This window comes from Oryza brachyantha, chromosome 3, assembly GCF_000231095.2.
Source record: "Oryza brachyantha chromosome 3, ObraRS2, whole genome shotgun sequence".
Lineage (NCBI taxonomy): Eukaryota > Viridiplantae > Streptophyta > Magnoliopsida > Poales > Poaceae > Oryza > Oryza brachyantha.
In genome coordinates this window covers 19,756,261-19,774,683 of record NC_023165.2, presented here as the reverse complement: position 1 = coordinate 19,774,683, position 18,423 = coordinate 19,756,261, and the positions used below count along the sequence as shown (strand labels likewise).

At 37.7% G+C, this 18,423-nt stretch overlaps 1 protein-coding gene across 1 annotated transcript; it reads right to left on the bottom strand.

The window, feature by feature from the left end:
- Window positions 1-8,204: 8,204 nt before the first annotated feature.
- On the bottom strand, window positions 8,205-16,498 carry LOC102717510. The gene is made up of 4 exons (XM_040522338.1): window positions 16,453-16,498; window positions 16,029-16,134; window positions 10,616-10,796; window positions 8,205-8,753 (listed from the first exon to the last, which is right to left on the bottom strand). Exons 1-4 carry the CDS (start codon window positions 16,496-16,498, stop codon window positions 8,286-8,288), a joined length of 801 nt encoding a protein of 266 aa, XP_040378272.1. The 3' UTR covers window positions 8,205-8,285.
- Window positions 16,499-18,423: the final 1,925 nt, after the last annotated feature.

The window sequence follows — 18,423 nt, the reverse complement described above, 5'->3', positions numbered from 1 at the left end:
TGTGCAAATCAGTTCATTAAATCCAATCGAACATACTAAAGTGACCAAGTGAACTAAAACAATTAATGGACTAAGTTGACAAATTGATTAAATGGGAAGCGATACAAGTGCTATTAGAAATTAAATCAGCTTAATTTGAAATGCATAAGGTACACATATCAATGCACACATCAAGTTCTAATGGTGTATTATATTAACAGCAAACAAAGTGGGCGGCAATGTTCCATTCACAAATAATCAAGAATAGTATGAACAATGAGAAATTAACAACCCATTTAATTTCCAATACATAATAGTATGCAAACGAGAGGACCAACAATACATTTAATTAAATAAATGCAATAAAAGTGGACCGGGCATATATATTAAAGAACTAAATTTCTTAAATCAATAAATACCTTGCATAGGAACTACTTGAAGTATTGTCAAAACAAATAATCAATTTTCCAAATACAAGAAATATCCTTCAAATATGACAAATAAAATCCACTTTTGTTGGGAGATGTTTCCCTTACCTAGAAAGAACGACAACATTTAGAACTTGTGAAGTCACCTAAATAACAATAATTTAAATTTGCATTCTGTAAGATCAATGCGTGATCTACATGTTTTTGTGATGAACAAATTGGTGGTTTACGACTTGTTTAAAAAAATACACTTTTAACAATTTGGAAAGTGCGCAGGTAAAATCTAAAGAAAAAGCTAATAATAACCTACCTAAAAGAACGCAACCTAAGGCTGCGTTTTTTTTCTAGGTTTTTCTCATATTTTCGTCAACTTTACATGCATGATTCTAAAACTACTAAACATTGTGTTTTTTAAAATATTTTTATATAGAAGGTCATCGTCTTATTTTTATAGAGTAAAATTTTCACTTTGCAGTAGTTAATGTAATTATTTATACTAAATAAATGTTATATGTAATTATTTATACTAAATAACTGTTATAAAAATCATTCACCGAGAAAAGAATATAACCTAAATGTCTAACCAAGCATGGTAGCTCAACCAGCTCAGCCAACAAGACCAAAACCAGTGAGGCCGGCCCAGCCAGCCGGCCCTCAATCGGGCATACGGGCTAGCAGATGCAGCCCGCGCACCAACCGCCGCTGCACAAAGCAGCCCATACGGACAGGTTTGGTTTCACTAGCTCGACGGGTTAAAACCGTCTTGCCTTCCAATACACCCTGTTGTCTTTCTGAGCTTACTATATTCATCGGTATATCCATATATATATGTAAATTTATTATGAAAAAAAATCTAAATAAAATCAGAAAATGACGTAAAATTACCTGCTGCTGCTGCTGCTTGAAACGAACAGATGAAGAAGCTTAGCAGCAAATGTTCTTGCACGGAAGATTGAACCTGCTGCATAAAACAACACCGGCTTGTTGTTGAGCATGTGGACGCGTGCGGCTGTATGTATAGTTCGAGCGCATGGCTGGAATATACGGGTGTGGGTACACCTGTTACTATGACATATAAATAGTCATAAAAAATTATAAAAAATTTAACGATAGTTTAATATAAGTTATATCACTTCACCAACATGCAAATTTAAATTTAACTTTTACAAGTTGTACATCTGCACCCGTGTGCGCATGGCCCCGTGCAGTGGGTTCGTCGTGCTCGATCGGCGAGATCTGCCGCCATTAGGATTCGTCGCGCAGGGGAGAAGGCCGCCGCTGTCAAGTACTGCGGCAGCCATTGCCGGGAGTCAGGAGCTCATCAAGCGTACCGGCCGGACGGACGCTGCCGCGCGCCATCGATCGACGCTCATCGTTGCGCGGAGACAGACAGACATACATGCCACTCAAGAGGAAGAAGACAAGCACACAATATCGATGGGTTCAGCGAGCGGTTTGTAATGGACGTATTCTTACAGTTATATTTTAACGAGTACCACCTCCGTATCTATTCATTCACGGATAAATATATATAATTTATATATGTGTCTAGATTCATTAGTATATAGGTAAAGCTAGAAAAACTTACATTACGAAATGGAATGAGGAAGCAGATGGTGGTGGCAGTGCAGAGATGCTGGGTGGAACTTCTGGTTTTCTAGAACGCGAACCAAAACACATAATTTAGGGAATGATAAGGTTCGATTTTTCAGATTACCACGAAAGGGGAGATGTCAGGGGGCCACACGTACGAAAGGAATTCTGCATTTCATACCAAACCTAAATGTTGTCGGGTGCTACCGCTTGGGTTTTGGGATCGATGTGTTGTTTTAGCTTAAAAGTCTATAAAATTTCTGTCTAACTGTTTTTAAATCTAAACGTTAAAACTTTCTAGGCTAATAAGTTAGGTCTATTATCATGGCTAGAGATATGTAGTTCATGAAGTATGGAAGATACATACCATGTTTCCTTTGCAACATTGTGGGCGTGCGAGAGCTAGCAAACATATATACATGTACACACTACACCCAAAATGTAAGTTCACATTCTGCATGCCGGATAGTAGTCCTGGAGAAACCCTACTGAATCAGGATGTCAATCATTTTGCCATCCGAAGTGCTGAGGATGCATTGTCTGAAAAAAGAGGCAGCAGAGGATGTGCAAAAGGCCGTGGTGGGCTGGGCCTGGTGGCGTTACAGTATATATCTACCTGCAGCCCAAGTACGCGAAAGGTCCTAAGTCTGACTCTTCGTTGGAGCGAATATTTCAAGGGGCAGGCGCTGTTTTCTGCTGATAAGGCTTCGGAGGTGTTTATAGGGATAGGGTTTATGTGTGCGCGTTCTTAGAAGATAGTGTACATGCGTTGTGAGTGTCTGCGTTGTTCTAAAAATAGAAGTATCCAACCGAGACATTTTTCGCGAAGGTAGCAAAGAGCTTTGAATTTCTTGGGAGGCCAACTTTTTTCCAAACGAAAGCTGGCTACGTAAAAAAAGCTTAAAATTGTAAACTTCCAGATGGATATATTCCTCCTATTCGGTTCCGGCTTGTAAGATGACTGATCTGAACTGTTTGATGAGTCAGTACAATCTCGAGTTTATCATGTGAACATGAATCGAACGTGAAGAAAAAAAACAATACCTTTGAATTTCATTATTGTAGAGCAGACTAATTTATCAAAGTTTAACGATAAGAGATTGAATTGTCCTTATGGCCATGAGCCCATCCTAATAGTACACATAGCTGGTTTTCTTACCGTCGTAGTTGGCAATTAACTGAATTGCCACTGGCATCTAGGAGTGATAATGGGCATAGATCCTTAGGTTTTTTCATAACCCTATTCAATTCTTGAAATTTTTTAGCTCAAAACTCTATACAATTTTATTTTTAACCTATTTTGTATCCAACCTTTAAATTTAATAGGCAAAAAGATTGGCCATTACCACCCCTACTGGCATCTCAGTCAAAACCGTAAGAATGTCATGAACAGTTGAGAAGCCTATGTGATTACCAAAATCCTGAACCTGGGGCGCAATGAGATTAACATTGGATGGGGGATTGATAACTAATAACTTGTATAGGATAAAATTGAAGAATTTGGACGATATTTGAAATGGCCAAGGTGTGTCCTTCTCAGATTATCGCTTGATCTCTCTTGTACTCTTTATGATTAGATCGATCTTTCGCTTGAAACCGAACTGAATTTTACAGGCCTACAAGGAGCAGGAATTCAGGATAAGAAGTTCAGCGCAGAGTGTTGCTCAGTATTTGACGAAAACGGGCAATTTGCAGTTACAAGGATCTAGCTACTTTCAGAACTTGTTCACTCGCTGTCGAGATTGATCTCTTCCCTGAAACACTCAAGACTTCCTTCACTCGCTGTCCTGTCTCTTCTCTGAATCTTGTGCACTGACGAAGGATTTCCATGTTCAGCAGTACAAAGTCAGGACGAGAAATAGAGCAGAAAAAACATTGAACATAAACTGGATCTCAAGTTCTCAACACCACCTTTTCCATTTTTTATTTACCACATCCACTTGCTTATGCAGGCTACAGAATGGATCGAAAGAGAGGAGTTGAAAAAGAAACGAAAAGCATCAGGCAAGATCGAGATGATGAGCCATATACTACATACTCCATATTTACAAACACCATAAGCACATATATAGAGCGCCATGTCGACGCATTGCTATTGCCGTTGCCGTCGATCACGCGGTCACTCCTCGCCGCCGCTTCGCCGGCCCGCGCTCTAGCTGGGGGCGAACCGGTCGAGCAGCAGGTAGACGGTGGCCTCCGGCATGGCCGGGCCGGCGCGGCCGCAGCACGAGGACGACGACGACGGCGAGGTCCTTGCGACGGCCGCCTTGGCTTCCTCTTTATCCATCTCCTTCTTGGTCCAGGCGGCGTTCTTCTTCGACGACTGGTCGTCAATCTCGGCGCGGACGCCCCGACGCAGGCCCGACGAGATCTGGCAGAACCAGGCGCCGACCGAGCTCGTCGGGCACTGCAAAGACGACGACGACATGATGGCGATGCTACTGCGATGCGATCACAGGCAGCTAGACAGTGATAAAATGAGCAAACTGCACTGCAACTAGCAGGATGATTGGATCACTCGAGACTGGAAGTGCATAAGGCAGGGCTATCTTACCATCTCTGAACTTTTAACCATGTTTAAATTCATCTATTAGTCAATACGTCGATTTTTTTTATATATATAGATAGATTTGTTACTATTTATATAAATCTAAGGAGGTCATTCAATATTAAGATAAGAAGAGTAACACACCCCCGCTTTTTTATTCTTCCTTATGCTTATAAGTTAAATTTTTAATTTTTAATCTTAAATTGAAAGTTGATTTTGTTGTTTTTAGTGTATTTTATTTTTCAATATAAGCTTTCATATCACTAAGAATACATATATAAAAATTTTATTTAGAAATTATTTTAAGTTTCTAAATATATCAGTTGATTCTTTTTTCTCAAAAAGTCAACCAATCACCCTACGAAATAGAAAAAAAGTGTTGTGCTGCAAAACAAAGGTACTCGAGTATTAAGCTATCTTGCGAAGATTAGGCAGCATCTGAAGTGTAATTAATGAGCAACAGGGCGTAGGAATTGGGTGAGAAATGGCATGGGTGTGAGTGGGAAGTGGGTGGATGCGGCCAAGCGAGGTCGCTGCTGCTGTCGGCCTTATCGTGTCCAACTATTCCACTGACTTGGACACTACACATACGTGACAGCGAGCAGCTTTGGCGTATCTGGAACTTTTCTCCGCCACGTACCAATGTTGTATAGGTAGCCATGTGCCATCATCTCGATATATCTTGGCCATGTTCATTTTGATTAGATTGGTTAGAGTATTCCAGCAGATTATCTAAATTTAGTCATCCTTATCTTGTTATATATATGATCATCTTAAATAGTTTTATCCTTTATATCTTTTTACTCCAATAAATCATCCATATAAGATATTATCTATATCTTTTCGGAGGATAGAAAGAGAACATTCAAATAATAAATGACATCTAAAAATAGACGATGAGATAAATGTTCTGCTGGAGCTCAATTTTTATTATTTATCTTCTATTTTCAGGATGGAAGATGGAATGGGTATATGCTCTTACGATTCTTTCGCGTGGCTGAAATATAAAAGATTATTGATTTTTAAAAAGTTATTTAATTATATAAATAATGGAATTAATCAATGGAAAGATAAAAATATACTCTGCAAGGTAAGATGATAAACTTTTATAAAAATACTTTTTGTAAAAATAACATTTAGTAGTTTAGGAAATGTGCTAAAAGCAGAGACAAAATCTAAGAAAAATAAGCAAAAATACACAGCCATTATTGTTAGCATTTTCTTTGACTTTTCTGTGCATACTCTACACGGTGTGTTTTTTCACGAAAAGTTTATATATAGAAGTTAATCATCCCATATTTTTAAAGTATATATATTTTTAAGTTTATAGCAGTTAATTCTATCATTTATAACATTAAATAGCTATCATAAAATCACTTTGATTAACAAAAGAACACACCCTTGGATGTCTGACTAGATTATTTTTTAGTTTTTGCATGCTTACTAAACTACTAAGAGATAATTTTTTGTGAACAAATTTGGTACAGAAGTTCATTTTCTTAGAGTAGATATTCAATTCTATAATAGTTAAATTTTGTCATTTATATTTTTAAATAGCTATAAAAATCAGATAATTTTTTATCTTTTAGTAAAAAAAAACATATTCTGGTATACTCTAAGTGTGCATTTGGTTATGGTCAAGGTGGGATGGGATATAGCCATCCATATTTTTAGGGATATGGTGATACAATTTTATGTTTGATTAGATGGATAGGATAATCCAATTTTTTGTTTGATTGGATGGATAGAATGGACATATTGAATTACTAATAAATAATAATATAAATTAATCATTATAGATTTTTATCGTAATTAATATAAATTAGCAATTAAAAATATCTATCATCATTAATTAACACTAATTTAAATTTGGTAATTACTAATTAATGTCAAAACAAGCTAATTATCACTAAACAATCACTAATGATCATGGTTCACGAAGGTGGATGAGCTAATCCGGCCAATTTGGCCGGATACACCCATCCAGCATCTTCATGAAATATTCCCTTTCTGAGCCACCATATCCAGTTTCGCCCATAAACCAAACGCATTAAAAACCTAGACGGACATCTTCCATCTAGGCATATCCTACCAACCAAACACACCCTAAATCTCCTAGTATGCCCCTCTTGAACTTCAGTGAAGTGGATTTCACAGCAAATGGAGGTGGCGTTGGTTGGCGGCGATGAGTGTGGCCTCGTCGTCCTCCTCCAATAGTGGCACTCGTCGTCGGCGGCGTGTGTGCATAAGTACTGATCGGTGCTAAGTGTGAGTATTGGTCGATATCAGTGTCGGTCGATAACCCTAGTTAACCTAGGAGTCAAACATAGTAGTGACGGGCCATGTAATATGTTTATCACAAAAGTCATAAGTGACGATCTTAATATGGTTTGTCACCATTGACTCATCGGTGACAACCTGATAGGCCATAACTTACAGCCAATCGCTGATTTCTTGTCCATGATCATCAGTGACCGGCACTAAACTAGGGCATGTCAAAGTTGAGGTGCCATCGGTGACGGGCATGATCGTGGCCTTTCACGGATGACTCGTTTCGGGTGGATATTTTGGCCTGTTAAAAATGATATGCCATCAGTGACATGCTATACCTCTTATAGTCATTTACAACGGATCTAATTGTAATCTGTTCTACATAATTAGGTCTGTGATGGGCTAATGGACCTGATCCATGATGTTCGGTCTCCTTTGGTAGGTTTTGTTGTAGTGACACGGTCATTTCTTTGGATGACATTGAACCACATGTCAGTCCCTGGATGGATGACACAAGAAAAGCTTTTCTTTACACCTAGGTATTGTTAAGTGTTTTTTTATTATTTTCATTTCTACAGATGTATATCGATTTTAGCCTGGTATGTTTGTGTATACATTTAAATCATGCATCCTAATCAACACTACATTTATTTAAAATAAATATATAACTATGTAGATCACACGAAAATAATACATGTGATTATACGCCTACATGTAAAAAATCATTGTCCTAGATGACACCTACCCTGACATTCATGGCCCATGGGCTTTGGTGTGCTTGCGGTTGCCCACCGAAAGAGCAATACAACCCGGCGTCAGACACAGTTGAGTTGCTTACTCAAAAATGGTCCTGGTGTTTATCCTTGAGAAAGAAAGAAAGGAAAAATATTTTTATTTTCAAATCGAATTTGCCTTTGAATTACGTGATTAATCTCGACATGCCATGAAATCATGCAATGCTACCTAAACTGCCTGCAGTTAGCTATATATATATATATATATATATATATATATATATATATATATATATATATATATATATATATATATATATATATATATATATATATATATATATATATATATATATATATATATATATATATATATATATATATATATATATATATATATATATATATATATGTGCGTGTATATATACACACACATGTGTGTGTACCATCCCTTTCTATTCTTTCATCTACCCAAAGCCATGCACTAAAACAAATTAAAGGAAAGTACCAGCCTAAAATAAACTAATAAGAGAGGACACAGCAAAAACATTTAAGCTAGCCAAGAATTAATCGAGCTAGCATCCGCCCTAATTTTTCGTTGAGAGCTCGCCAGCAAGAATGCATGGATCAGTTGACCATATTCTGCTACGATTTGATTAATTCCTGATGAGATTAATAATTAACACTACTTAACCTACGTGCTACTACTATACTTAATTAATTACTAAGATCTCACAAGCATTTTAGTAAGGTTAGTTCCTTTGACGACGAGGACTCAACGCTGCGCTGTCGCTGACGTCGGCCCAAGCTGCTTCTGCTGCTGCTGCTGCTGCTGCTTTGCCACCCCTGCCTCCCGAGGCTGATCTCCAGGCTTGGCACCCTTGATGGCGCCGGCTGCTGCTGCTTCATGCGCGCTGCGGCGACGCTCATCGCCGTCGACGCCGACGACGCCGTCGCCTGTGGGGTCGGCGGCGGCGGCGGCGACCACGTCGTCGGCGCCCAGCCTGCAGCAGGCGCCCTAGCGAAACCTGAAACCGATGACGATCTCATCATCCTGGCCGTCTCGTCATCATGGCCGCCTGCAGCTGCAGGCAGACGCCGCTGCTGTCCCTTGTCCTTGATCATCCCCAGGCTGCAGCTATGGATCACTGCAGCATCGTCTTGCTGTACCGCCTGCCCTCCTCTCCAACCCTGCGTCATCTTTTATATACGTGATTAAAACTACATATACGTACTCTGGATTACTTAACTTCATATATGTAACAGAAATAATGTATATATGCATCTATCCATGTCTCAATATGTGGCTAGATCGATGGACAACGGCATTACTGTGCATCTGAAGACTGGGTCCAGACAGTACTAGCTCTGCAATGTAAATATATACTGTTTGGACATGCATTCACTCATGAGTCAGGTACTGAGAGTACAGTTAATTAACCGGTCCAAAAGGTAAAAAACATTTGGCACGTATGTAGTAGCTAGAGGTACAGTGCTAGCTAAGGTAGTACAGCCTTCTGCAGGGACATTGAAAATATGCTGTTTGTCGTCCCCAACACTGCATGCAAATATCAATTGCTCCCCACAGCTAGAGATGTACAGGAAATGAGTTAATGTGTAGGATGTGATCCATATAAATGCATGTGACCATAATGCACTTAATTTTTAGTGTTGTGGGGACATCAAGGAAATCATACTCTTACCGAGTTTTAATGAAGTTAGTTTTTTAAGCCAATAACAGTGGGAGAGGCACTTGCGGTTAAAGCTTCACTTTAAAACTAGCGGAATGCCCATATTTTGACACGGACAAAAGAATATATACTATAGTATTACCTAAAATAAATAAAAAGAAAAAATTATGATCCTTAAAAAAGTAACTAGATATACCAAATTTTTAGTGTAAATACCTACAAGTACCAAATATCTAGAGATACCAAAGTTTTACACTGAAAATTATATGTAGTATCTCAACTTATCTTCTTGAGGATGGTAAAAAATTTCCCAAATAAAAATATATTTCCATGAAATGTGCTGACCATCTGTTTGCGATAATATATAATATCTACCTTAATTCGATTTCATCTGTGACTATTCATTTGGATTTGGTTGTCTTGCAATATAAGAAGCTAGCTCAAGTACTATTTTGACCAAATTATCCCAAAACTACTTATTAAGGTTGCATGTCACAAAACTATCAATTTATCAGCAAATTTCTCATAAAACTATATATTAAGGTATTGTATTACATAACTATAGATTAGTGCTAAAATTATCAAAGAACTACATGTTTTAGTGTTCCACTATTATCCTTTTTAAATTACAAAAGCTATAGTTTTGTGATAAAATTAATATTCAATATGTAGTTTTATGATACAATGCACTTAATCTATAGTTTTATGAAAAAATAATGCTAAATCTTTAGTTTTGTGATACACACCCTTATATATGAGTACAATAATAACTAATAATTGGGGTGGCATATTTACTGATGTCGCCTCTATGATTGCTTTAAAGGAGCGTAGATAAAAGTCAAAATACATGTAAAATGGAAATAAAAAAGGGTGGAAAATTAAACTAGAAGAGCAGTATAATGAATCAATTACTACAGCAGCTACATATAAATACGTAGGCCCAACTGCATGCATATACTACCCAAAATCGAGTTTTCTTGGGGTGGGATGGGGGGCAAAAATTACCGGCAATTAATCAAAACTTTAGCATTGCCGAAGAAGAAGAAGAAGAAGAAGAAGAAGAAGAAGAAGATCATTTCCATGGACTTTTAATTACATGCTACCTCTATATTTTAATAGATAGCACTCTTAATTTTTTGTCATAAGTTTAACCATTCGTTTTATATAAAAAAAACTTATACAATTATCATTTATTTTGTTGTGATTGGATTTATTTATTAAATGTATTTTAGTTATAACTGAAAATTTTACATATCTACACAAAATTTTTAAATAAAATGAATGGTTAATTAAACAGTGTCATCTATGGAGAGATCATTGTCTTTCTTAATGAGAATGTATGACATATATCGATCAATATAATATATATACCTGGTTTTGTTTGATGAGGTAGTGGTGAGCCGGTACGATATTGTAGGGGCAAGGCATGAGAGGCAGCCCACCACAGGTGCTAATTTGCTGCTGCTGGCCGACGAACGGCGACTGCCACCACGCACCGCTCATCATCTCCCGGTGGTCACCCGGCGACCCGGCTGCTGCAGTCTGCCTCCACCTGCAAAAGCTCCACACATATATGCATGCTAAGATCGATCTCAGCTGATACATTTTAATTAATTAATTTCATGAAGCCTACAAACCCTCTGTTAAATTAATTATCCATTAATTGGTTAGAACTATAAGTACAGCCTACAAGCCCTCATCTGTTTAGCTAAATAAACGCGTATAATATATATAAGTTCCACACTTGCAGCTAGCCAGGAAATTTACATGGGTGCTGCATTAATTATACCTGACCATTATTATCACTGGCTATGAAATTATTTAAAATACAAATATATTGATATCTCATGCACAACACACTACATATATATGCATACTGTTGGTTTAATTATTACCAGTAGAAAGTTACTAATATTGACCTTTACAAAAATATATAAGAACCTCTGATGTTTTGGGACGGTGGGAATACCGTACGTGCGCCGTAGGTTGAGCATCTTTTGAGGTAAGAATGAGAAAGGGTAGGGGTGAAAGGACTAAAAGTAGCAGGAAAGAACTTATACACAACCAACAAAGCCGCTGGAACGAAAATATGCCTGCAGTGTACATCTGATAGCGAGATTATACATAGTACATGCATACGTACTGAGATACTTAGGGGGATCACGTGAAGTAAAATCGTATATATAGATACGTGTACAGACATACACATGTACAAGGCATCAGACACGATCAGCAGACAACACAATGAATACATGATGCAGAGAAACAGTTAAAACCATCAGAGATTACAACTCACATGCACGCACAAACAAAGATGCTTATGCAGCAGCAGCAGCAAGCAGATAGCTAGCAGACGTGCGTTACGTACAAACCTACAGCGGCACAGAAGGAATTAACTCCGTCGCCGCCTGCTGCCAAAGTCCAGAGAGGATCTAGCTAGCCATGTCGTCGTCGTCGATCGCTTGTGTACGCAACGCATGCAAACTACGCATCATCACATAATACTGTATCTATCTATCTAATATCAGATTCAGAGAGACAGACACGAGAGCAAGAGCGCAAGGAAGCTAGGCCGGCATTAGCAGCAGAAGCATGCAGCAGCAGCTAGCTAGCTAGAGCGCAGTGACAGTACTGTCGTTGTGCTGTTAATGCCATGGCAAGCTGGCTTGTCCATGCTCGCCACTAGCTAGCTGCTGGCAACAATGGAGAAGATCAGCTCAGATCGATCGCTGTGTGCATATATGCAGGCTAGCTTTATGGGCTGGTCGGTCAAGGTAGTAGGAGAGATGGATGGAAATCGATGGCAGAGGCAGAGGTAGCTGCATGCTGCGCTCGGCTTGTCATCTTCTACTTGTTTTACGCCAAGATTCCGGCCACCACTCGCCCTGCCTGATGGCTGCAGGGGGACAATTCATATGGATCTCTGCCCATGGAAATCAATGAATCATCACAAGAGCAACTAACGCATAGATCTCAGCTCGATCTCAGTCTCAATGTCCTGCCACACTGTGCTACCTCTTCTCTTGCTCAATGTTGGGACCTCGGATCAGAGAGAGAGAGAGAGAGAGAGAAGAGCTCCAGCTGCAACAAACTGTACTGCAAGCAAAGGAGAAGATGGGGAAGAAAGTCTTTGCCATGCATCATGACCTTCTTCCAACCAGTACAAATGTTTATTGTTATTTATTTTTTGCAAACAGTGATAGCTAGGCATTACTTTTCCTTTAAAGACTTGTCGGGAAACTGTTTTTAGCACAGGGCGTAGGTACACTCGTATGCTTGCATGCCATCTAAATAGTCATAAAAAAATATGAGTTATATCACTTCATAAAAATGCAAGTTTAAATTCAACTTCTACAAGTTGTAGCAAAAAAAAAAAAAACAAAACTGAAACTAACTATATGTATATTCATAATTATTTTTGTTATTTTTACTACAACTTATAGAAATTGAATTTAAACTTGCATGTTAGTGGAGTGATATAACTCATATTAAACTATCTTGTTAAATTTTTTATATTTTTTTATGACTATTTAGATGGTATGCAAGCAACGGGTGTATATACACCCGTGTGCTAATAAACTGCTTCCAAGACTTGTCCCCTCGTTGAGGCCATATGCCCACTGCACCCTGTGTTAGGATATACAGTACTATACAGTGTGTGATATATTAATTAGTAGTAGTAGTGTAGTATATGGCTGTGTTGCTCTCTGCTGCTGCATATATACACCAGAGGATGTAATGCATGAGAGTTTGAATCACGAGAGAAGGACAACATATATGGCTGTAGTACGTAATTAAGTACACCAGACGTATGCAGGAATATTTGTCAGTTTAGCTAGCTATAGCTACCTTCTTCTCTGGGAGATATATATGTGTTCATCCATATGGTTGATATCTAGTGAGAGAAATACCACGGCCAAGTTAGAAGCACTCAATTTTTGTGCCGAAAAAGGACCAATAACCCTATATGACAGTGCAATATTTTCACTATCACAGTTTGGAACAAGCTAACATCCTGCCTACAATTGACGTTTGCCCTCCCAATGAGGAAACGGTTTTTTAGCACACGGGTGTATGTACACTCGTTGCTTGCTTGTCATCTAAATAGTCATTAAAAAATATAAAAAATTTGATAAGATAGTTTAATATAAGTTATAAGTTATATCACTCCACCAACATGCAAGTTTAAATTCAACTTCTATAAATTGTAGCAAATATAACAAAAACAATTATGAATATGTGTATACCTAGTTTCAATTTTGTTTGTTATATTTGCTACAATTTATAGAAGTTGAATTTAAACTTGCATGTTGGTGGAGTGATATAACTCATATTAATCTATCTTGTCAAATGTTTTCATATTTTTAATGACTATTTAGATGACATGCAAGCACACGGGTGGACCTACACACCGTGTGCTAAAAACTGTTTCCCCTCCCAATCAACCCTGCAAGATTGGTGGCCAAAAATTGCAGTTTCAAGACCAAAAGAAACACAAAGCAAGGTCGTTTCTGCTCTAATGACCTCATGGTGGAACATTTGGATCGAACGGATTCAACATATCTTTCAATGGAGTTCACAATACAAAAATGCATGCAGGTGGCACGTCATACCAAGGAAGATGTAAACCTAAGAAGCATGGCAATCAAACCACCTTGATATATACCTTGATTACTAGGGCTAGTTGTTTCTCTCCATCACTCCATCTTGTTAACTAAACTCTTTCTCTAGTTCGTTTCTTCTGCTAATATATTTTGACAGGTCTTGTGCCATTGTTACGCTAAAAAAAGGAGTACTGGCGACCCATAAACCCCTCACATCACACAGAACTTATGGGAGAAAAAAGTTGTTATGAAAGATGCACAAATAAGAAAGATTTGTAACTTTGACCAAGATCTTAATATGCACAACGATAATAATATGCTAAAATTTCACATATTCTACTGCATAGGCCTAATATAAATAGTACATTTATTTTAAGTTCACACACAGTTATCCTTTAAATATAAGTTAATTCCACCAAAAAAAATATGATAATGGGAGGGAAAAATTATCAATATCGAGTAACTAAGATAGATTTAGTATGAGTTTAACCAACATTTTAATCAGCACAATAATATGCTAAAACTTCACTTGCTCTCTATATTACATATGCTTAAGTAAGTCGTTCAACACACTCATATCCTTTAAATATAGCTTAAATATTCACCATTCTTAATTATGTCTATTTTAGGTATAAAATAAGGTTGTAATTAATTTAATAATATATGAATTTTGCAATAAATCCTGATAATGATTATTTCTCGTTGTGGGTAAAAAGCTGCAGCAAACATCATTCGGTACATAGTTCAATTCTTCAGACAAAGAAGTTCTTCAGAAAACAATATATTAATAAGTTACTCTTCCTTTATATAAAGTAAATAATATTCATAGAGAGATTATTTATTATTTGACCCATAAAATATATTTAGTTTTAAAATATTTAAAATACATTTTACAATTTTATACTTTATGGATTATATTAATATATAGTGCTATATAATAGAAACAATATTGAATATTCCTGTTCACAGCTTCTTAATTATAAAATCCTTCGCACCATCACTCTCGTCTACTTCATAAATATGAAAAATCCCATGCTTGTTTGTGGAATAGTACGTATTCATAACTGATCAATATTCGATTTAATGATCCCCTCTTTTTTTTTCCATTTATAACCTGTGGACAACCATTTGTACTAAAAACCATTAATTTGAATCGTAAATTATCTGGTCTTTTAATAATATTTAGAGTATTAACTTGTACACTGCAGGACAAAACACCCTGATTCAGAAATCTGCTCTCTGTCTTAAGATCAATTACTGGCTATACTTTCTAAATGCGCGCGTTACAGATGCTGTTTAATAAGAATCGTATTTAAACAGGAGTTCTAGGCCGGACACAACTGACAGTAATATTAATTAATTCCTTAGATGCATGCCTGGTCCATGGTTGAATATCAAGCTTAAGTACATGCAGGAGACCAAAGAGTAGGGCAATATACCATTAACTGCAACATTATGGGATACAAGCCATATAAAAATAATATGTAAACATGATCATATATCCATATGATTGACTTTTTGTTAATGTAATTTTTTGCACTTTTTTATTAATGTAGTAGCAAAAAACATCCTTCCATGCAAACCCCTTCACACAATTATTTTTATCTAGAGAAAGTTAACATGAGCATAGTACATATTATAACTCAAAGGCAAGTCTTAATTAAAAAAAACATATTATAACTCAAAGGCAAGTCTTAATTAAAAAAAAACTGGCAAAGAGCTGGAGCGCACATATATTCTTACGTCTGAGTGCAATCAATTTGGCACATGAGTTTAGTTGTGATGCACATTCAAATTAATAACTCCAAAATTCTGCCATGCAATTTAAACTGCCCCACATACTTCAGAAACAAGCATTTATGTGCATAAAAACATATTTGTTTAATTGCATGCACAGAAGATGCTCAAATCAAACAAACATGCATCCAAATGGAGAAAATGGAGGATGCAGCGACTTGCAGAGCCATAACAATACAATGATTTAATTCTGATTATGGAAAAACAAAATCGAAATATATAAAATGTAGAAACCCTCTCGTGTAAAAAGGGAAACCCTATATATATATATATATATATATATATATACCTGGCTGGATATATTCAGTTTTTGTTCCATTGATTACACAATATATATAAGAATTAATCGACCACAATTAATTAATTATGTGGAGTGTACTAACCTAATATTGGTGATTGCAATGGAAGAAGCGTTGCCAAGCACATCAAAAGCATCCACTTCACCACCTCCTCTCCTCAGAAAGCCCATATCTCTCATCTGTGCATGGCCTGCAGGCACCACATATATGCATGTATGACCAATTAATTCATATATAAAATTATGTGTGGTTTTTTGTTATGAATGGAATAGTTCAGTATATGCCTCCACAAAAACTATATATGAATGGTACAAACTCTGAATGCAGTGCAAGCTAGACTGCATGCTAGCTTTATGGGACACTACTGGCAAAACCACATACATCCCATCCATGTCAATAATTCAGCTAGCATGCATTATGTGATTTGACCTTACTGATGAATGATCAACTTAGACAAGAAAATATGTCTGAAAATGAATAAATTATTTTCTCTAGGCCTTGTTTTTACCTTCAGCACATGTTCTGTCTGTGGTTCCCTTCACTGTTCTATACATCTGCACCAGGTCAAGCAAGCATGTAAAACAAAGATGAAAAGAGAATGGACAGAATTGACTAAACCTCTCGCGTGTTCCGTTTGGTTTACTCGATCTTGCAATTAAAACACTGATTACGTTAACGTTTTCTGTATGAGATTGCAAAAGTTATATATAGTGAGAGGGATCCTACATTTATATATAAATTATAAATTAAAGAAAAGGAAAGTTAATTGGTCAAGAAAATCATTATACAATTATATATACTAGCAATATTTTGTTCTTGAACTAATGTTGATATGGACTAGAGTAACTGAGGACTTCTAGTTTACTTGCCTGCAGGTGACTCTTAACATGAGCCAACGTGAGATCCTTCACGTTCATCAACTCCAATACTGACTTGGGTGTTGCTCCTAGAAACATAGAGAAAATATCTCCATTTTACAACAAAATATGTCGCATATTCTCATAATGAACGAAATCTTAAATAGGTACTTGATTATGAGAAGTTTTTAAAACAAAGAGGAACATGTGAGAAATCAAACAAGAATCCAAAAAAAAAATCATACAAGAATCCCACCAAAAAAATGGTTAAATGAAAGAACACAAAAGAAGTTAATATGACACACAATTGGCTTGGCTCATGCGATTGTGAAAAAGCTTCAGCTAGTCCAAGAAACACCTCGATTTGAAATAGACAAACAGCAAAAGGGAATAATTGAAGAAGAAGCAGCAGCCAGCATTAATTAATTGCATCCAAGGTCATGTGCAGATGCATGCATGATGAACCTACTTTCATGGCCTCCAAGAAGCTCGACGGCTTGCACAAAGTGCGCATGGAGTGCCGTCGTCCACCGCATCCTTGGAGCCCTAGAGCTCCTCTTTCCGCCGCCGCCGCCACCACCATTCCCAGCAGATCTCGCCGCGCCACCGCCGCTATTACCGCCGCCGCACAATGGCAGAGAGCTGCCGCTGGCGCTCTTCTTGAATCTCTGGATCTGGCTAGGCTGGTGCAGCAGCCGCTGCTGCTGCTGGAGGTTATTGCAGCCGCCATCGTTGTACGCCGTCGTGCCGAACCCTAGAGACAGCTTTGGCTCAGCCAACTGCTCCATCAGCTCGCCGCCGTCGCTGCTCCCAGCCATGTCTGGCGGCGAAGGCGGGCTTATGTGGAGTGACAGATCCGGGGCGGCGGCAGTGGTTGCCATTGCAGCTAGCAGCTAGCAGCTGTACAATGTGTTGCTGTTCCTTGGGAGAGAAAACACTGAAGGATTTTTAGCAGCTTTGAAAGCTTCTTCTTGCTAGCTACTACTATGCTAGATAATAGAAGAAGAAAGAAATGAAGTAGTGATCAGAAGAAGATAGCTAGGGATCTGGTTGATTAGGTCATGAGTGGCATATGATTCTTGCTTGCATAGGGCTTTGTGTTTGTGGGTGAGAAGGGAGGGGGTAGATGCAAGAGATAGAATAATGGAGGAAGTTGTTGGGTGTCTCATGGTACAAATTTGGGGGCGGGGGATAGCTAGCAGCATCATTGGCAATAGCGAAGTTGGTGGAAGAAACTGGAGGAGTAGTAGCTTTTTTTGTGCGTGTGGGGCTGGCTGTGTTTGATCGAAATGCATGGGGGATCGAGGTGGAGCAGGCACCACTGTATTGCCATGCAATCCTTTTTCTTTTCTTTTTTTTCTGTTTTAAAATTTTTCTCTCTGCTCTTCTTGTTTTAATTTGTTTTTGGTGTTTTTCTTTCAGCGGCTCGATCTGGCCATATTAACATGTTTGCTTTCTTAATTGATGGGCTGTAGCAGACCAGCAGCAAGGAATGGTCTCCATCTAACTGAGTGGATGCATGGGTTCTAAAACTGATTTGACACGTACGATGCATATCTCCTTATTTCTGTGTAATTCATAAATATCAATAGTTCATATTGTATGAGGGTAATTTTACTATC